Raw genomic sequence first — 22,438 nt, forward strand, 5'->3', positions numbered from 1 at the left:
TCGTGATGACCCTTGACCTCCTGAATCGCGGGAATCGAGCATTGCCATGCCATTGCTAAGGATGGCGACACTTTACGGCAGAAGGTCAACGAGATTTAACGCTACCACCCATTTCATATCACTCGTGGTACCGCCCAATTTAAAAAATGGAGACTAGTTGCTTTGAGAATGGGCGAGAAGCCGGCGATCTGAAAACCCATTTTTACTGCCCATGCCAGAAATAACGCCAATTTTTGGGCGACATGCACAAAAGTGTCAAATCTAGCCCAAAGATTCTAGTGTGCCGGTGCCACTGCAGGCAGCAGTTAACAGCCGCCCAAATTACTTCTTCTTAGGCGGTCCCTCGAATCGAGGATGACTTGCTTCCACGCCAAAAAGGGATGAGTTCAATGAGTTCACAGGTGTTTCAATGAAGGACCTAATATTCCAGGTCCCAAACTGCATACTGAAGGGTGGAAGATGCCTGTGTGTGGATTTTTTTTAACGTGTGGTGGCCGTTGCACACCAGCCACCACCACACGAGCTTGACAGAGCTTGGTCTTGATCCAGTGGCAAGGGTTAACCAAGACGACTGGAGACTAGCTCGGCTGCACGGACCTAGTGCACACATATATCGCAGTGTGTGCTGGCCCGTGCTGCCCCTGGGCCCACGCCGCTTCTGGGCCCTGAACTCACGCCTCTCCTGGGCCCCAATCACATCACTCTGCAGTCTCTCGCTGCTCCTTTGCCCTGACTTTGCCACTCCTGCTGTACCTGCCCACGCTCCAATCACCAACCTGGGTTAATGATGACATCCAATCCAGTCGCCCTCTCGGGCTTGCTCGTGCTGTACCCTATAGTGGTATGCTGCCACGCTGCTCCCAGGCCGCTGCTCGCCGCTCCTTTTAAGGTCAGATTAATAGCATAAGCAGCATCGGTATTTTGGTGCTGCCTGTTAATTTAAATTAGCACAGTGTTTAACTTACCATGCAAGGCTAGTTTTTGGGCGCTAGTCCCAGCAGGAGGCCCAAGGTAGCATGGCCATAGTGTCCCTGGAGCAAGGCAGCGTTCTCTTAAAGCTAGCCTGTCATTTTGGAAAGCAGTGTTGGTCCCTTAAAGAGGAATTGCCTTGATATATCCAAAATGGAGTTAGATGTGGCCCTTACGGCTAAAAGGATCAAGGGGTATGGAGAGAAAGCAGGAATGGGGTACTAAAGTTGCATGATCAGCCATGATCATATTGAATGGTGGTGCAGACTCGAATGGCTGAATAGCCTACTCCTGCACCTATTTTCTATGTTTCTATGTTTCTAAAATGGAAAAAATTTAAATCATTTAAAAATAGCCAGCTTTTAGTCCTTCGCGCTCAACTGCCTTCTGAAAAAAAATCATTAAAAATATTTCCCAAATGGCAGTCTTCAGCTTTTAAAGCTGAGTTGCCTTCTGCACCTAAAAAAATGGTTAAAGTGCTTCAGCACTGACACAAATGGCTCAGCAAGCCAGGGAAGGGGCACCCAGGGTCTCACACAAAGCACGCCAGCTTTATATAGGGGGTCAACACTGCAAGAGAGGTCCTCTACCCACAGGGGCCAAGACGCCCTCCAGAAAATAAGATGTGGGACCAGATCACCGAGGTAGTCACTGCTAGCAGTGTCACCACCTGGCTCCAGTGCCCAAAAAAGATTCATGACCTCAGACCAATGGTCAAGGTCAGTGAATGCATCTTCAAAAGCTATCTCCTACCAACTGCACCACTAGCCTCACATATTGCTCGACTTCGCCACCTGCCCCCTCCACCCCCACCCCCGCCCATCAGTCAGCTGCCAACAATCTCTACCAATCAGGAGGCACATCTCCCATTCCTAGCTTCAAGTCACCTCCTTGGAGAAGACGATGCTGACCATTCTTGGCAGGGGCATGGGTGAGCTCTTGGCCAACGGCGGAGCAGAAAGGATACAAGATGCTAGTACCCTCATACTTTAGCCTCCTTCGCGCATGCACCTCTTGCTTTCTCGGCCTCCCCTCACCATAACTCCACCCTTGTGCCTTCCTCATTTCACACACCCAAGAAATGCATCCTGGTTGACCAAGAAGAGGGAGAGCAGAGAGAGAAAAGAAAAGAAGAAAAAAAAGACAAAGAAGAAACACTGTCACTCAATTTCACACTCCCAGCCACCAGCATCCTGCGAGGTCATTTACATTGTCCACCATTGAAAGTCAGCAGCCTTCCACTAGCCATGCTGCTGCCACTGGGGTAGCACTGTGTGACATCACTAGGATAGGCAAAGGCACACACAAGGCAGTCACTAAGGGAATGCATAAGGGTGTTGAGTTGATTTCTGGATGTCATATTGGATGGATAGATGTATAAAGTTGGATTGGAAAGTTTGCTTTGTGGTAGTTTTTATTTCAGCATTGTGGTCAAGAGGACGCTGTGATGGTCAGTAACAAAGGGAAGGTGAGGTGTAGGACAAATGTTGAAAGGGGAATTGGGATATTCCGGCCTGAAAGAGGTTGTCTGGGTTGCATTCTTCCTTCTGCTTTCTCCTATTCTGGGTCTTTCTCTTCCCTCTATGAGTGGATGCTGGAAATCTGAAATAAAGCAGAAAATACTGGAAATACTCAGCTGGTCATGCAGCATCTCGACTTGAGACGTGAACTCTGTTTCTCTCCATACAAATGCTGTCTAACCTGCTGAGCATTTCCAGCATTTTATGTCTTTTCAGAGGTCGTCCTTTACCATCCGAGGCCTTGCAAGCATCCAGCAGCACTCGTTGCATACTTTAAAAACTTTGAATATCTTTTACACCAAGCCACTACTTCAATATAATATAAAAAATCCAGTTCAAAAGCTTAAATGCAAACTTACCTGAAAGTTCTGTATGTCCCTTTAAGTAGCGCTGACAGCATCTCTGTACATCTGCTGCATGCTCACATTTCTGAGTGAGCTTAGTCAGAACAAAGGTCCAAGTTTGCAGAGCGAGGTGTAGCACGACGACTGTTGTCATGCTCTGCTGTTTTGCCTTTGTAGGGCCAGCGATGCTAACGGCAGCGCTATGGCCCTCACCAAAATGGCAGCCACCAAGACCTGTGCCAGAGGTGGGCTGCCATTTTTCTTTCAAAAAACGAGCCTCACCGGAAGTTAGTACTCGAATATCTGGGCCAATGTATTTGTTTAACAACTGAAGCTCGCTCTTCATTCCTCTGCCAACGACTGCCATTTCCTTATTTTCCATTATAATGTATCTTGTTTCTGCCTCTAAGGTACCCACATTTGCTTTCACTAACCTCTTCCATCTGTTTTTATATTTCTTGCTTATTTACTTTCATGTTCTATTTTCTCCCTCTATCAATTTCTTGGTCACCCTTTACAGATTTTTAAAATCCTCCCAATCTTCATGCTTACCATGCTTTCTGGCAACATTGTAAGCCCCTTCTTTTAATCTAATACTATCCTTAACTTCTCTAGTTAGCCGTGACTGTACCACTTTTCTGATGGAGTTTTTATTCCTCAAGCGATTGTACATTTGTTGAGAATTATGATTTATTTCTTTAAAAGTCTGCCATTGCTTATCAAGCATCATATCTTTTAATCTAATTTTCCATCCACCTCAGTCAACTTGCCCCTCATACCTCTGTAATTGACTTTGTTTAAATTTAAGATCCTAGTTTTAGACTTAACCACATCACTCTCAAACTTTAGATGACATTCTATCATATTCTGATCACTCTTACCCAGAGGATCCTTTACTATAAGATTACTCATTACCCCTGTCTCATTACTCAATACTAGATCTAAAATATCCTGTTTCCTAGTTGACATACGAGGGTCAAGTTTCGGGCCGCGCCTAGAACGGCGCAGCCCCGCGAGCCATGCCTGATTTCCGCACTCAAATCTGTGCCGAAAACTTACCTCGGCATTCTCCCCTACCTCAGGTCGATCCAGGCCCTCGCGCAGCGCAGCACAAGCTGTGGGGGGCGGAGCCCTCTGCACATGCGCCCTATAGTGTGCGCGCATGTGCAGTAGGCTCCAGGTGCCCAAAAATGTGTGGGAGGGGCCCGATGCACGCCGCCCCTAGCCCTCGCCGAATGGGCTCACTGGGGCAGCGAAGATTGGACTGCACCTCCCTCCTCGAGCTCCTGCTCCGGCTTCCCCCCACCCCCACCAACTCAGCTCCCGCTCCCTCTGGCTCTCTTCCGCACCCTCCCGCCTCAGCTCAGCTCTCTCCCGCAACCCCCCCAATTCAGCTCCCGCTCTGCTGCCTGCCGCTCTTCCCCCAAGCTCCCGCTCCGCTCCGGCTCTTCCCCCCTTCAGGTCCGGTCCGCTCCCACTCCATATCTTCGGCGGGGCCCGCCCGCCCGCCCGGTATCTTGCTGGGGGCGGGCCCCGCCCAAGTCTTCGGCCCGGCTTCTTCTCGTCGGCCGGGCCCATTCAGCCTCCCCCCTTTCCTCCCCTCTCCCTCCCTCCCCCTCCCCTCTCTTCTCCCTCCCCTCCTCTCTGTCAGAAACACAGAGACACTGACAGACAGAGAGAGAGATATACTGACACAGACAGAGAGAGAAAGAGACACTGACAGACAGGCAGACAGACAGAGAGAAACACTGACAGAGACAGAGAGACACGCTGGGGGGACCCCGTCCCAGCACGCTGTTGGAGGGTTCCCGGTGCAGCAGTCAGTGAGTAGAAACATAATTTTTTATTTATTGATTTTTTAATTATTTATTTTTTTTGATTGATTTATTTATCGTTTATTATTGATCATGGCTCTTTATTTGTAAAAGTGATGTGTTTAACATTTGTAAACTTCCCTCCACCGCCCCTCATCTCTCTTCCTTAAGCCTGATTTCTAAGTGTAGGCAAGGTTTTTCTGAGCGTACAAAAATCTACACTTACTCCATTCTAAGTTAGTTTGGAGTAAGTTTTCGCTGCCTAAACTTGCAAAACAGGCGTAAGTGGCTGGACACGCCCCCTTTTGAAAACAAAAGTCTGTTCTAAAATGAAACTGTTCTAACTCACTAGAATTGGAGCAAACTAAATGCCGAGAATTGCAATTTCTAAGATACTCCATTCTAAACTAGTTGCTCAAAAAAAATAGCAGCAACTCAGGCCGAAACTTGACCCCAAAGTTCCAGAAAACTGTCTCGAATGTGTTCCATGAACTCGTCCTCCAAACTATTTTTACCAATTTGGTTTGCCCAGTCTATATGATGATTAAAGTCACCCATGATTGTTGCATTACCCTGGTTACATGCTCCTCTAATTTCCTGATTTATACTCTGTCCAACACTATGATTACTGTTAGGGGGCCTATAAACTACTCCCACCAGTGTTTCAACACGCCGCATTCCTAAACTTCGCTAGAGGAACCCTAGCAGGATTAGTTTGGCACTATGTACTGGATGGAAAGGGTTCTTCGATGTGAATAAAGCTGCAACATTCACAGGTGCTCTTTTCATTCATTGTGGGCTGTGACCTTATTATCAATGTTGTGTTTCTTTGGATTTGAAGGCATTTTCTAATAAAAAATCAGAAAAGATACGTATGGGTGCTGCTTTAACTGCACTCTATTGGATTGAGGAGGAGGAGAAGAAAAGAAGCAACAAAAGCAGAGTAATGAAGAGCGAGCTTAGGAGGACCTCAGAGAAGACAGCAACAAAGGGGGCATGCCTGCTGAAGGCCTTGCCCACCTCGTAGGGTATGCAGTACAAGGGTCAGCTTCCTTGACCTGCCAGTACATCAGGAGACTGAGATTGTCAAGGCAGTTAGTTGCGGACCTATGCAGCCTCCTGGAAGAAGACCGAGTGCCTGCTAAACGTGGAGGCCATGCCATGCCAATGGCAGTGAAAGTGACAACCACCCTCAACTTTTACTTGCCCCTCACGGATCCTTCCAGTCTGCCACGGGGGACATATCGAGGGGGATTCAGGCAACCGCCCATAAATGCATCAGGCAGTTGACAGATATTTAGCAAGATCAGCTGATCAGTCCAAAATGAATTGTATGATAGCAGTCACACCAAGACAGCTTTGTGTTTTGCAGCTTTGGCTGGCTTCCTGCAAGTTCAGAGTGTAATTGACTGCATACGTGCAGCCATCAAGCCACCTTACAATCAGCCAGGAGCCTTTGTTAACTGCTAGGACTTCCAGTCAATAAATGTGTAGCTTGTATGTAAACACAAAAAGAAATTCATGCAAATATGTGCCTGCTACCCAGGAAGCTGCCATGATACCTTCATTTTATGGCAATCCAATATTCCACATCCCCCCGCCCCCACGCACCCCCCCCCCCCCCCCGCACTCCCCGTGTAGAAGTGTTTCCTAACTTCACTCCTGAAAGGCCTGGCTCTAATTTTTAGGCTATGTCCCCGAGTCCTAGACTCCCCAACCAGCAGAAATAATTTCTCTCTACCAGTTCCCCTTAATATCTTGAAAACTTCCATCAATTTCATCCCTTAACTTTCAAAATTCCAGGGAATACAAACCGAGTTTGTGTAATCGCTCCTCGTAATTTAACCCTTGGGAGTCCAGGTATCATTCTGGTAAATCTACGATGCATTCCCTCCAAGGCCAATATACCCTTCCCGAGGCGTGATGCCCAGAACTCAGCACAGTACTCTAGGTGTGGTTTAACTACAGCTTTGTATAGCTGTAGCATAACTTCTATCCCCTTGTATTCTAGTCCTGTATTCCATTAGCCTTTTTGGTTATTTTCTGTACCTGTCCATGACATTTTAATGATCTATGTACATGGAGCCCTAAGTCTCTTTGGACCTGCACTGTTTCTTTCTTTTCACCATTTAGAAAGTATGCTGATCTATCCATTTTAGATCCAAAATGGATGACCTCACACAGGACTACATTGAAATCCATTTGCCAGTTTTGCCCATTCACCTACGTTATTAATAACTCTGTAATTTTATGCTTCCGTCTACCCTGCTAACAATGCTGCCTATCTTTGTTTCATTGGCAAACTTGGACATGTGCTTCTCTATCCCATCATTTCATCATAGGCAATCCCTCGAAACGAGGATGACTTGCTTCCACGCCAAAAACGGATGAGTTCACAGGTGCTTCAATGTAGGACCTAATATTCCAGATCCCGAACTACATATTGAAGGGTGGAAGATACCTGTGCATGGATTTTTTTAACGTGTGGTGGCCGTTGCACACCAGCCATCACATAGGCTTGAGAGAGCTAGGACTTGGTCCAATGGCAAGGATTACCCAAGACGACTGGAGACCTGCTCTGCTGCACGGGCCTAGTGCACACGCACGTCGCTGTGTGGGCTGGCCCGTGCTGCCCCTGGGCCCTCACCACTTCTGGCCCCGAACTCCCTCGGCTCTCAGGTCCCGATCACATCCCTCTACATTCTCTCGCCGCTCCTTCGCTCTGACCTCACCGCTCCTGCTGTACCTGCCCACGCTCCAATCACCGACTTCGACCTTGATGATGTTCCTCTTCCCTGCCGCCACCCTCCTGCACCAGCTCGCGCCGTACCCTGCATTGGTATGCCGCCATGCTGTCCAGGGACCACCGCTCGCCGCTCCTTTTATGGCCTCGACCTGCCGCTGATGGTCTCTCACAGGTCGGGGCCGCCATGCTGTCCAGTCACCATGGAAAGGTTACATTGTCAGAATTTAAGCCATTAATAAATAAAGTAAATAGTTGAGGTCCCCTGTGGGACACCACAAGTCACATCCTGTCAATTAGAGTACCTGCCCGTAATCCCTACTCTGTCTCCTGCCGCTCAGCCACTTTCCTAACCAGGTCAATAATTTGCCTTTAATTCCTTGAGCTTCAGCTTTAGCTAACAGTCTCTTATAAGGGACTTTATTAAATGCTTTGTGGAAGTCCATTTAAAGAACATCCATTGATATATCCCCGTCTACTACTTTAGTCACCTCCTCAAAATTCAATCAGGTTCTCTTTACAAATCCATGCTGAGCCTCTCAGATCAGCTGAAGATTTTCACAGTGTTCAGTCACTCTATCTTTAATTATAGACTCTAGTAATTTCCCAACAACACATTTTAGGTTGACTGGTCTATAATTCCCTAGTTTCCCTCTCTAACCTTCTTTAAATAGCAGAGTGACATGTTATTTACCTTACAAGGGGTGTTACTTGTAATAAAGTAAAACCTCATTATTCAAGCGCAAAAAAGATATATACATTCATCCTCCTTTTAGTGGTGGAATTGACATCTACCACCCTGCATAATCTTTGTCCCCACCATGTAACCATTGCAACTCCAACTGACATCATTTTGGCCTTTGTCCTCAGCTGATGCATACATATATTTTATATATTTATAAAACAGTGCATGCCTTAACAACATTTAATTTTATCTTCTGTTGCCCCTGCCCATTTGGCTACTGATAATGTACTCAGCAAATGTCAGCTTGGATCAGTTGGTAGCACTCTCACCTCTGAGTCAGAAGGTTGTGGGCTCAAGACCCACTAGAGCACTGTGTTACATAATCTATGCTGATACTTCAGTGCAGTACAGAGGGAGTGTTGCAGTGTCAGAGGTACTGTCTTTTGAATAAGATGTAGTAGCACTGTCTGCCTGCATAGTTGTATTGAAAAGATCCCACAGCACCATTCGAAGAAGCAAAGGGAGCTATCCCAGTGTCATGGCCAATATTCCTCCCTTAACCAGCACCACCAAAACAGATTAACTGATCATTAATTTAATTTCCTGTTCATGGGTCTTTGCTGTGCACCAATTGGCTGCCTATACAACAGTGACTACACTTCAAAAAGTAATTCACTTGTTGCTCTGGGATATTCAAGTAAGTTATTTCTTCACTTTTTTAGATAGGCATGCACCCATGGCATGTAGCTTCATTCTATATCGTTTATCACATTGCAACACATAAACACATTGATTAGCCCTTCATTAAATCCATGTCGTGCTGCAATTAAAAGCACAGAATTTCACCATTCCTGGCAGTTGATTAAAGCTAATACTATAATAATACCTTAACAATTATTTCAATTCAGTGAATGCTGCAAAAATGACAACAGCCCTACTGTGCAATAGGAGATGCGAGGCATGCAGGCACACTACTCCAAAATCAAAATTATTAGTATAAAAACACAACAATTATTCATTGCAATACACAATCATTAATCAATACCATCGGCTAGATTTTACACTTTTGTGCATATCGCCCAAAAATGGGCGTTATTTCCCACATGGCCGGTAAAAATGGGTTTTCAGATCGCCGGCTTCTCGCCCATTCTCAAAGCACCTAGTCTCCATTTTTGAAATTGGGCGTTACCATGAGCGATATGAAATGGGCGGTAGCATTAAATCCCTCTGACCTTCTGCCGTAAATGTCGCCATTCTTAGCAATGGCATGGCAACGCCCGATTCTCGTGATTCAGGAGGTCAAGGGTCATCATGACATGTGCAGAAGAGGAGACAGAGAGAGAGGGAGCTGAGAGGGACTGAAGGCATGTGTGGCTGTGGTGTGTGCTTGTTTGGCTGTTGTGGGAGGCATGAGTGAGATTCACCAGCACCAAGAACATAGTTGGCACTGAGTTTTTGTCCAACAAATAAGATATAACATGGAAGGGATGGTGGAGGCCCTGGAGCTGGTAGCCAGGAACACTGGTGGCAGAGGGCTCCCAGTGGTCGCAGAGCGCGACACTGCACCCCAAGGTGCCGCACCCCCATTGCCAACGACATAAGAGCCAGGAGCAACATCTTGCTTCTGGCTCGGAGCACGTTCCAAACTCGGGACTGTCCTCTCTATCGTATCCAACGGGAGAGCACAATCCAAGCAGTGGTTCAGCCATTATCCCCCCTACACCCCCGGCCCCTCACCCAATGAAATGAAGCATCGCCTGAGGAGCTCCTTCGCCAGGCGGCTTGGAGTCAGGAGGGGAAGGGGAAGGGGAAGAGGTGGGGAGGAGAAGCGGGGGGCAAGGGGAAGGTTGTTTTTCTTTTTTACAGAACTACTGATCATTTCAGACAATATTTGGTTTAAATGCTTTTATTTAACAAAACTTTGTTGCGCATTGGCTCAGATAGCTGCACCATTACACGCTGGTGATTCCTTATCAAAGCATATAATTACAGTTAACTTCAATCAACTTGAACTTTAACTGTCACCAAGGTGATGCCCACCATTGATGTATGACCTTGCACACCCAGCAGTGTGTCAGCCTTGTAAATAACACCAAAGTTCTTTCAGGCAAAGTGCTCACTGATGAGTTCCTGACGTAAGGCTCTTGCAACTATCATGCCAACACAGGCCCTTTTATGTGGTCTACAGGGGGGGGGGGGGGGGGGGCGGTGGCATGGCTTCAGCGTCAGCCTGATTGTCTAGGCCGATCTCAGCGTCCGCCTCTTCGTCCTCTCTCTGGTGAGGTGGACTGTTAGACCCTTCAGGCAATTCTTGTCCCCTCCTGATAGCCAAGTTGTGCAGCATGGAGCACACCACCACAAATTGAGCTACGTGCTCAGGGTGGTATTGGAGCTCGCCTCCTGCGTGGTCCAGGCATCTAAAGCGCTGCTTAAGCACTCCAATGGTTTTCTCCACGATATTGCGAGTGGCTCTGGTTGTATCGCCTCTCAGCTTCGGTGTGGGTGTCACGCAGGGGGGTCATGAGCCAGGAGGCGAGGCCATATCCTTTGTCACCAAGCATCCAGCATTGACCTTGTGGCTGATTGTTAAACAAGTCAGATACAGTACTCTCACGCAGGATGTGAGCATCATGGATGCTGCCCGGAAATTTAGCATTCACTGCCATTATAATTTGCTGGTGGTCGACAAGTTGTACATTCAGGGAGTGGAATCCCATGCGGTTCCTGAAAACCTCTGCATCCTGAGAAGGTGCCCACATCGCGATGTACGTACAGTCTATTGCTCCCTGCACCTTGGGGAAGTTTGCAATTCTGGAGAATCCTAGAGCCCTCTCATTCTGAGCCTTCCTGGTCATAGGGAAGCTGATCAAGTCCCTCCTGCGTGCGTACAGGGTTTCAGTGACCAGTCGAATGAAGCAATGTGCAGCATGCTGAGACAGACCGCAAATGTCGCCAGCTGAGGCCTGAAAAGAACCCGACGCTTAGAACGACAGTGCCACGGTGACTTTGACCTCGACCGACAGTGCAGTACTGATGGTGCCAGCAGGCTGCAGATCTCCCCTTATGAGCTGGCATACCCCAGTGATAACCTCTTTGTGGAAGCGCAGGCTCCAAAGGCAGGTGGTGTCGGGAAAGTCGAGGTAAGACCACTTGTTCCTGTACTTGCGGGGAATGTAACGTCTGGTCCTCCTCATCAGTCTGGCACGTCTTACATTGGGCACATAATGCTGTGGAGCGTACCTTCGGCCATCTCGAGTCTAAAGCATGTAATTGGACCTCAAGAGAGGGCGAGAGAGGACAGGCTCCATTGCACTAGCTCTCTGTTTTCCACCAATTGGTCACAAAGAATGAATGTCCCGACGAAGACACCTATTAAATTCCAATCGGTCAAGATGTTTGTACAGATGTTCACATCACCTCCAAACACCTCCAGAGTACATCCGATCTCCCCCGAGGTTGAAGCAGAGCAGCCTCGTAAAGAATGAGACATGTGATGTAGAACATGACGTCCAAAACGCTGTAATTAGTTCCGGTTAGTTCCATTTTTTCCGGACGGTTTTTTGGGCGAGCGATATTGTGGGTGATTTATGTGTGAGGTGGGAAAGTGACGGTGGCTGATCTCCTGGGCTTTAGTTTCTGCAAATGTGATCTTTATGACAAAAAAAAATGGGCGGCCAATATTATTGAATCTCGGTGTTAATTCCTTGCGGAAACTAACGTTGGGCGATATTATGGCCGTTGATTTGGTCCATTCTGATGATTCCTTCCAGCGTTACACACATGGAAAAAATAACACCCAGCGATAAGTTTCCGAAAAATGCCCATCGGTTTCTATTTTGTGGCTAAATGGGCAATATATGGGCATTATATGTCATTTCAGCAATAAAATGGGCGTTAAGTGGGCGTCAAGCATGCAAAAATCGTGGAAAATCTAGCCCCATGTTTTAGCACTTGGGAATGAGAGGTACTTAGAAGTGGGAGGGAGGCCCTGAGTTTTATGCTCAGAACCAGAAGTGATATCCAAATGTACAGAGGCCAGATGGCACATTGCTTTGTCCCTGCCCACTGTAACCACCACCACAGTTTTTTCTTCACACTATGGCAGAGGCAGAGATAAGTATTAACGCCACACAAATAAAAAAAGATAAAATTAATTAAATGTACCTGTGGACCAGTGATGTGCATAAGGCCGGACACAGCACATGCTACGGAGTCATAACCTGCACGTTGGGACATTGGGCCAGTTTGTCCATAACCTAATTTAAAGAGAAAGGGTTTGAGGTGTAAATATTAACCCACTGATAAAACAAACCCCCATAATCCCACATAAATTCCAAGGATGAATATTACCAAATCTCAGCCACCAAAATTATCACTTTCATGTCAGCTAATGTCTACAAATACATGCTATCTCTGTTATTTTGCATTCTTATTAGCTGCCGTTCCCTTCCTCCAGTGCTGGGATATTTAAATGCCTCCTGACTTCATTTCAGGCTCCAGTTCATGATTTGAAAAAAATGTATAAAAAAAGAATGTGTTCATGATTTCTCTGCACCATAATATGGGGAAGCTTGGCTCGCTCCTATTTTAGCAAGTCCATGTTGGGGATTGGAAGAGAACTTTCCATTTAAATGTCATAGTCCTTGAGATTATGAGCGAAGCAAGAGCTGATAGAAGTTAATGGTAAGAGAGGTAAACCAGCCAGAAGCGATTTCATGAGGATGGGTAAGACTGGCGGTTAAACACACCCCATCTATCTTTAGCACCAAAGAGATTATTTTCTAGTCTTACATGTGAGTATTTACAGTAAGCTAAATTAATTCTTCAGTAACATTACTGACTTGTGTAAATAGTTAGAATATATTACTGCGAAAGTTAAGAGTGCTTAATTCGATTTGTGAACCTCTCATCAGAAGACTGAGGGGGAAGCTGTTTAGAAACCATTTGTATTAGATTGGACTTTATTTTTGAACTTGAAAACAGCACAATGTTCATACATATGTACAACAAAGTCCACGCACACCATGTATTTTTTTTAAATAAGATATTTTTTCTGTCAATTTTCTCTTCAAGATGTTAAGGCTGATTTTCCACAGCTGTGTACGCAGTTCCCAGACCAAAAGGAGGAAGAAAATGGAGTAGAGACACATTGCACTGGGTCTTTGGGCCCTTTGTATTGCCCCAGGATTTCCTGGGGTTCCCCCAAGGGCAATAGAGTAGTTCCGCCCATGTCGGGCACAACCATGTTAATGAGGCTTGGTGGGGAGTAACGTAACTGGGCCACCCGCAATATTTTCCTGTTGGATAGCTGGTTTGAATAACTATTTGGAGGGGATCCACAAAGAAGCAGGTCTTAGGCCTTTCTCAAGTCAGAGATTCCAAGGTGGGCAAGCAGCAAAAGCTGGAGCCAAGAGAAAGATTAGTCCCTTCCCTTTACAGGTACTGCACACCATCTTTGGGTTTCAGGCCTTCTGGCTGCTGCTTTTGGGCAGCAGCAAGAAAGCCCTACAGCTGGTGGTCATTACCACTGCAGTAGTTCTGAATTTCCATGCCCATTTCTGGGCACAGGCCCATTGTCGTGGGGTGTGAGGAGGGGGTGGGGGCAGGACTGCACCGGGGGCAATGCTAATGACCAGTACCTAGAAATGTCGGAGAGTTTAGGTCATGTCAGGTAAAAGACACTTTGACTAGTGCTTCATGGTTGTCAATCACCCACAGGTGCCCGGGAAAGGGCACATTCTACATGTGTAAGTCAAGGCAATGAAGCTTGATTGGTCACAGAGGGCATCATAGTTGAAACGGATCCTATTCTCAATGGAGGCCTGCACATGTGAGCTTCCAACAGGGGTCACTAGATAAAGGGATCAGGAACAGAAACCCTGGCTGATTTTCCCTTCTCTAACCCTGGAATTCTCAAGCCAATGGTAGCACCTCTACCACTACTGTTAACAAATCGGGGATTAAGCCTTCAAGGTAGCTATGACGTAGCTGCTTATCATCTCAGCCTATTGGTCAAGCCACCATGTACCTCAGGTCTGTTAAAAGATTTCTTGACGGAACACAAATAGAAAATAGAATTCTTCCGACCAGCTGAAAGGTGCTAAACAGGTTATGCTGCGATCACTTCTGCAGCAGTTTCAGATGTGTATTAATGCAAAAGTAGCAGTATAACTTGGGAATCAAGTTGGCTTTCTAATTTCTGAGCATGCTGAAAGAAAGTTGAAAGGCCATTTCCTGGGCTAGTCTCACACAACTCGGACTTGACACTGGGTGTTGTATAACACCAGCGCCCAGTGTGATATCTTCGTTTGGACAAAAGCTTGGAGCATGAGTCCAAGCACAGAGCTCAGATCTCACCAAGTTCGAAGCGAGGCATAGTCATCAATATAACTCGGTTCTGCCCCAGAGCATTGTACATTCATTTGGGATCTGGTAGCTGAAAACCACAACACTGAAAATAGAAAAAAAAGAACTTGCATTTATATTGCGTCTTTCACAACAACAGGATGTCCCAAAGATCTTCACAGCCAATTAAGTACTTTTGCAGTTACTGTTGTAAAGTAGAGAAGCGTGGCAGCCAATTTGCACACAGCAACGTTGCACAAACAGATAAGTACCTTTTTCATGTAACTGAAGGTACAAAATCTAACAACTGCCAAACTTCAGTTTTTCTAAAAATATCATTCAGAACAGATAAGAGAAGTAAGCTATGGGGAATATCTAAGCAATACCGATCACAGCATAAAGACTGAGAAAGACATAAGTATGATAAAGACCAATTAAGGGGATGGGAATGGAACCAGGGAAAATAAACTGGAAAAATTAACTTACAAACATAGAACTAGAACGCAGTGAGATATATTTTAAAATGGTGATCAATAGAGACCAGGAAAAATATTTAACATTAAAAAGCAAGAACAAACAAGCCAGTAATGACACACCACAGATAGAATTATAGAATGCTAGGGCCCAAGTTTCCACACGCGCCTAGAACGGCGCAGTCCCGACCTGGACGCCCGTTTTTCGCGTCACAAAGTGCGCTTAAAAAAATCCTCCGTATTCTCCACCTCCCTGCAGGTCCTCTGGCCCTCGGCGCAGCCAGCACGAGCTGTGCGGGGGCGGAGCCAGGTCACTGCGCTGAAAACAGTGCCGGGACCTCTGTACATGCGCGCTACAGTGGGCACGCAAGTGCAGTAGCTCCAGGCGCCGAACTGTGTGGGAGGGGCCCGAAGCACGCAGCCCCTAGCCCTGGCCCAATGGCCTCACTGGGGCTGCGTGAATAAGGCTCCTCCCACGGCCAGCTCCTGCTTCCCCCCCCCGACCAGACCCGACACCCGCTCCCCACCCCCCCCCCGCCTCCGGACCAGACCCGACACCCGCTCCCCCCACCCCCCCCCCGACTGGACCCGACCCGTGCTCCTGTTCCCGCTCCACCCCCCCCCCACCCCCCCGATTGGACTCGACCCGAGCTCCTGTTCTCGCTCCGTCCCCCCCCCCCCGCCGACTGGACCCGACCCGACCCGCGCTCCTGTTCCCGTTCCACGCCTCCCCGACTGGACCCGACCCGACCCGCGCTCCTGTTCCCGCTCCGCCCCCCCGCCCTGACTGGACCCGACCCGCGCTCCTGTTCCCGCTCCGCCCCCCCGCCCTGACTGGACCCGACCCGCGCTCCTGTTCCCGCTCCCCGCCCCCCCCCGACTGGACCCGACCCGTGCTCCTGTTCCCGCTCCACCCCCCCCCCCACCCCCCCGATTGGACTCGACCCGAGCTCCTGTTCTCGCTCCGTTCCCCCCCCCCCCCGCCGACTGGACCCGACCCGACCCGTGCTCCTGTTCCCGTTCCACGCCTCCCCGACTGGACCCGACCCGACCCGCGCTCCTGTTCCCGCTCCGCCCCCCCGCCCCGACTGGACCCGACCCGCGCTCCTGTTCCCGCTCCGCCCCCCCGCCCTGACTGGACCCGACCCGCGCTCCTGTTCCCGCTCCCCGCCCCCCCCCGACTGGACCGACCCGCGCACCCGTCCCCCGACCCAACCCCCCCTCCCACTGGACCCAACCCGACTCCCGCTCCCGGACTGGATCCGACCTGACCTCCCCCCCTCCCTCTCTCTCCCTCCCTCTCTCTCTCCCTCCCCCCTCTCTCTCTTCCTCCCCCCCGACCCGAACCTCCCTCCCCGACCCAACGCCACCTACCTGTAAATCTGGTGCTGGGGACGGGCCCTGCCCGAAGTCTCGGGACGGCCCGTTCAGCCTTCGGTCCCGAAAGGCCTGCCTGAAGCACTTTCACACAGGTAGGAAGATGGTTTATTTAATCTTTTCTTTGCTTATAAATGTTTATTCAGGTTGCATTTATTTGTATAATATTTGTATAAGTATAAATAAGGATTTATTATAGAATTTAATGACTTCCCTTCCCCCCCCACCCCCCCACCTCGTTCTGGACGCCTAATTTGTAACCTGCGCCTGATTTTTTAATGTGTAGAACAGGTTTTTTCAGTTCTACAAAAATCTTCACTTGCTCCATTCTACTTTAGTTTGGAGTACGTTTTCACTGTGGAAACTTTCAAATCAGGTGTCAGTGGCCGGACACGCCCCCTTTTGAAGAAAAAATTCTGTTCCAAAGTAGAACTGTTCTACCTGACTAGAACTGCAGAAAAAAAAATGTGGAGAATTGCGATTTCTAAGATAGTCCGTTCTCCACCAGTTGCTCCTAAAAACAGGCGCAAATCATGTGGAAATTTGGGCCCATAGAATGGTTACAGCATAGGAGGCCATTCAGCCTGTCGAACCTGTGCCGGCTCGCAGCAAGAGCACTTCAGCTAGTCCCACTCCGTCTCTCTTTCCCTGTAGCCTTGCAATTTTTTCCTTCAGATGAATAAAGAAATCAAGGCAAAATTGAAACTAAAGAAAAATGCATACACTAAATACATAGATAAAAAGGGAGAGGATGACAAAAGGAACACTAAACGATTAGTAAAGAAGTCAAATAAACAATTAGGAAGACAAATAGAAACTGGGAAATTAAATGATCAAGGAATATTAAAAATAAATAGTAAAGTATTCTACAGATACATAAATAACAAAAGAAAAATCAGGATAGGGATCGCGCCACTAAAGGATACACACCTTAGTGGCATCACCTCCCAAACCCGCGACTGCCACCATCTAGAAGGACAAGGACAGCAGGTGCATGAGAACACCTCCACCTCCAAGTTCCCCTCCAAGTCACATACCATCCTGACCTGGAAATATATCACCATTCCTTCATCGTCGCTGGGTCAAAGTCCTGGAACTCCCTCCCTAACAGCACTGTGGGTGTACCTTCACCACAGGGATTGCAGCGGTTCAAGAAGGTGGCTCAAGGGCAATTAGGGATGGGCAATAAATGCTGGCCTTGCCAGCGATGCCCACATCCTGTGAATGAACATGATATACTCACAGGTAATGTCAGCAAAATGGCAGAAATATTAAGGGGCCAATTTTCCACATTGCCGATTTTTGGCGCAGTTGTAGAGGTACATCCGATTTTTTAGTGGCCGACTGCGTCAAAACAAAGTTGCAAGTTTCGCCAGAACAAACTTTCATTCTGGAGTGGTGCAGATTATCCTTAAGCTCTGTGGGTGAAGCTTAAGATCTGCGTCGAAAAACTGAAGTTGCCAGGGTAACGAGGGACAAACTGAAGGGCTGAGGCTGCAAAGTGAAACATACAAGATGCAGCAAGACATAAGCAATTGTAGAGCCCCTGGTGCCATTGCTATCCCGGGCCGAAAGGCCCCTCACCCCCAGTGCTGCTGCTATCCCAGGCCGGAAGGCCCCCCCCACCCCCAGTGCCGCTCCTATCCCGGGCCGAAAGGCCCCTCACCCCCAGTGCTGCTGCTACCCCGGGCCGGAAGGCCCCCCCCACCCCCAGTGCCGCTCCTATCCTAGGCCAAAAGGCCCCCTGCCCTCGGTGCCGTGTCTTCTTCCCTCCCTCCAAAATCTAACTCAGCTCCGCTAAAGCAATGGTGTCTTCTCTGCGCCAATTTTCTCTTCTCTGCATCGATTTTGTTAAGTTCAGGTAAGGCTTTTCAGAATGGTGCACTGCACAGAATGGTGGCAGAAATTCAGCCCGAAATAATTACTTTGCCTCGGGATATACAAGGGAGTCTAACATGGTGGACATGACATTTGAAGAAGAGATCAAAAAAATATAAAGACATTTAAGAAAGGGAGAGGAGATAATTGATAAACTAATCAAACTTATATATATTCATTAGAAAAGTGAATAGTGCCAGAGGACTGGCGGACAGCTAATGTAATTCCTATATTTAAAAAGGGAGATAAAACAAGTCCAGGGAACTATCGACCAAATAGCTTAACGTCGGGGGTGGGAAAGATAAAGGAATCCTTACTCGAAGATGTAATAGAAAAACATCTAGCAATTGAAAATATAATAAAGAGGAGTCATGGATTTCAAAAGGGAAGGTCATGCTTGATCAATCTCATTGAATTCTTTGGAGAAGTAACAGAAAGGGTAGACAAGAGTAATGCAGTAGATGCAACATATTTGGATAAAATACTGCATAGTAGACTAATAACTAAGGTCAGAACATGTGGAGACATGTGGACAAGAAGCAGAATGGATAGTAAGTTGGCTACAAAACAGAAAACAGAGTGGAGGTTAAAGGTAGTTACTCAAACTGGCAAAAGGTGGGAAGTGGTGTTCCACAGGGCTCGGTGCTGGCACCACTGTTGTTTACCATTTACATAAACGATTTGGACTCGGGAATCGGAAGTACAATTTCAAAATTTGCATATGACACCAAATTGGGGGTATAATTATTACAGAGGAGGACTGCGGCAAAAGTAGAACATAAGAACATAATAGGAGCAGGAGTAGATCATATGGCCCCACGAGCCTGCTCCGCTGATCCGATCATGGACTCCGGTCCACTTCCCTGCCCGCTCCCCATACCCCTTATCGGTTAAGAAACTGTCTACCTCTGTCTTAAATTTATTCAATGACCCAGCTTCCACAGCTCTCGGAGGCAGCGAATTCCACAGATTTACAACCCTCTGAGAGAAGAAATTCCTCCTCATCTCAGTTTCAAAGGGGCGGCCCCTTATTCTAAGATTATGCCCCCTAGTTCTAGTCTCCCCCATCAGTGGAAACATCCTCTCTGCATCCACCTTGTCAAGCTCCATCATAATCTTATACGTTTCGATAAGATCACCTCTCATTCTTCTGACTTCCAACCTTTCCTAACAAGTCAACCCCCTCAACTCCGGAATCAACCTAGTGAACCTTCTCTAAACTGCCTCCAAAGCAAGTATATCCTTTCTTAAATATGGAATCCAAAATTGCATGCAGTATTCCAGGTGTGGCCTCACCAATACCCTGTATAACTGTAGCAAGACTTCCCTGCTTTTATACTCCATCCTCTTTGCAATAAAGGCCAAGATTCCATTGGCCTTCCTGATCACTTGCTGTAGCTGCATACTAACCTTTTGTGTTTCATGCACCAGGACTCCCAGAAACCAGCTGTACTGCAGCACTTTGCAATTTTTCTCCATTTAAATAATAAATTGCTCTTCGATTTTTTTCTGCCATAGTGTATAACCTCACACTTTCCAACATTATACTCCATCTGCCAAATTTTTGCCCACTCACTTAGCTTGTCTATGTTCTTTTGCAGGTTTTTTGTGTCCTCCCCACACATTACTTTTCCTCCCATCTTTGTATCGTCAGCAAACTTGGCTACATTACACTCGGTCCCTTCTTTCAAGTCGTTAATATAGATTGTAAATAGTTGGGGTCCCAGCACTGATCCCTGCGACACCCCACTAGTTACTGATTGCCAACCCGAGAATGAACCATTTATCCCGACTCTGTTTTCTGTTAGTTAGCCAATCCTCTATCCTCTATATTACCCCCAACTCTGTGAACTTTTATCTTGTGCAGGGTTAACTGGTCTATAGTTTCCTACTTTTTATCTGCCTCCTTTTTTAAATAGGGGCGTTACATTTGCAGTTTTCCAATCTGCTGGGACTTTCCCAGAATCCAGGGAATTTTGGTAAAGTACAACCAATGCATCCACTAACCCTGCCGCTACTTCTCATAAGACCCTAGGATGCAAGCCATCAGGTCCAGGGGATTTATCCACCTTTAGACCCATTATCTTACTGAGTACCACCTCCTTAGTGATTGTGATTGTGTTAAGTTCCTCCCCTCCTAAAGCCCCTTGACTATCCACTATTGGGATATTTTTAGTGTCCTCTACCGTAAAGACTGAAACAAAATATTTGTTCAGAGTTTCTGCCATCTCCATGTACGCCATCACTAATAGCCCCGTCTTGTCCTCTAAGGGACCAACATTTACTTTAGCCACTCTTTTCCTTTTTATATATCTGTAGAAACTCTTGCTATCTGTTTTTATATTTCGGGCTAGCTTACTTTTATAGCCTATCTTTCCTTTCTTAATCTTTTTTTGGTCATTCTTTGCTGGCTTTTAAAAGTTTCCCACTTTTCCCAAAATACTGGAAAACGTTAATAAACTTGCAGAATGAGCATGTAATTGGCAAATAAACTTCAATATTGGTAAGTTCAAGATGGTACATTTTGGTAGGAAATAAGGAGGCTACATACTCCTTGCAACATAAGTCTCTAAATGGGGTAGAGGAGCAGAGGGATCTGTAGGTACAGATACAATCAATCACTAAAAGTAGTGACACTGGTTAATAAGGGCATAAAAAAGCAAACAAAGCACTGGGGTACATTTCTAGAGGGATAGAACTGAAAAGCAGAAGTTATGTTAAACTTGTATAGAACCTTGGTTAGACCACACTTGGAGTACTGTGAATAGTTCAGGTCTCCATGTTATAAAAAGGATATGGAGGCACTGGAGAAGGTGCAAAAAAGATTTACTCGAATGAAACCCGAACTGAGAGGTTATACCTACCAGAAAAGATCGAACAGGCTGGGGTTCTTTTCTCTAGAAAAAAGAAGACTGAGGGGTGAGTTAAAGAGCTCTTTAAGATTATGGAAGGATTTGATAGAATAGACATAGAGAAGATGTTTTGCAGGGGAGACCAGAACTAAGGGCCATAAATATAAGATAGTCGCTAATAAATCCAACAGGGAATTAAGAAGAAACTTCTTTACTCAGAGAGTGGTTAGAATGTGGAACTCACTACCACAATGAGTAGATGAGGCGACTAGCATAGGTGCTTTTATGAGAAGCTAGATAAACACGAGGGAGAAAGGAATAGAATGTTGATGGGTTGGATGAAGTAGAGTGGGAGGAGGTTTGTGTGGAGCATAAACACTGGCATAGACCTGTTGGGCTGAATAGCCTGTTTCTGTGCTGTAAATACTTTGTAATACTGAGCAATATTTTGATTTAAATGTTTTTTGATCATTTGAAACACATTTTTTATCAACAATAACAACTGACATATACTTAATACAAAAGGAAATGTCTTCAAACTCACAATTGTCCAATAGAAATCACTGAGTAGCCACTGGTGTGGCTACGACAACAACAACTTGCATTTATATAGCACCCAACATCTCAAGTCACTTCACAGGAGCATTATCAAACAACATTTGACACTGAGCCACATAAGGAGATATTAGGGCAGCTGACCAAAGGCTTGGTGAAAGTAGTAGGTTTTAAGAAGCGCCCTAAAGGAGGACAGGAGGGAATTCCAGAGCTTAGTGCCTTGGCAGCTGAAGGCACAGCCGCCAATGGTGGCACGATTAAAATTGGGGACGTTTAAAAGGCCAGAATTGGATAAGTGCAGATATCTCGGAGGGTTGTAGGGCTGGAGGAGATTACAGAGATAGGCCATGGAGGGATTTGAAAACAAGGATCGAATTTTAAAATTGAGGCATTGCTTAACTGGGAGCCAATGTAGATCAATGAGCACAGGGGTGATGGGTTAATAGGATTTGGTGTGAGTTAGGATATGGGCAGCAGAGCTTTGGATGACCTCAAGTTGACCAGGAGTGCGTTGAATAGTCAAGTCTGAAAGTAACAAAGGCATGGATGAGGGTTTCAGCAACAGATGAGCTGAGGCAAAGGCGGTGTCGGGCAATGTTATGGAGGTGTAAATAGGCGGTCTTAGTGATGGCTAGGATATGTGGTCAGAAGCTCATCTCGGTGTCAAATATAACACCGAGGTTGCGAACAGTCTGGTTCAGCCGCAGATAGTTGCCAGCACAGGCACAGTTTTATCCACATGCACCAATTTTAGTAGAAAAACACTCGCCCAATACAGATCAATTTACTTCACGTGTACATTTACTGAACATATCTACCACTATTCAGTAACCAAGGAAGTAAAGCACAACGATTAAAAAACATTCGCACACTCTTCTTTTCC

At 46.7% G+C, this 22,438-nt stretch overlaps 1 protein-coding gene across 5 annotated transcripts in view; it reads right to left on the reverse strand.

The window, feature by feature from the left end:
* sugct (succinyl-CoA:glutarate-CoA transferase) overlaps positions 1-22,438 on the reverse strand; it is a 720,871-nt gene that overhangs the window by 603,427 nt on the left and 95,006 nt on the right. For all 5 annotated transcript variants that reach the window (XM_070890193.1, XM_070890206.1, XM_070890201.1 and 2 more), the window contains exon 6: positions 12,240-12,331. In XM_070890193.1, the coding sequence (XP_070746294.1) occupies positions 12,240-12,331 (92 nt within the window). The remainder of the gene's footprint in view (positions 1-12,239; positions 12,332-22,438) is intronic.

This window comes from Pristiophorus japonicus, chromosome 1 (assembly GCF_044704955.1).
Source record: "Pristiophorus japonicus isolate sPriJap1 chromosome 1, sPriJap1.hap1, whole genome shotgun sequence".
Lineage (NCBI taxonomy): Eukaryota > Metazoa > Chordata > Chondrichthyes > Pristiophoridae > Pristiophorus > Pristiophorus japonicus.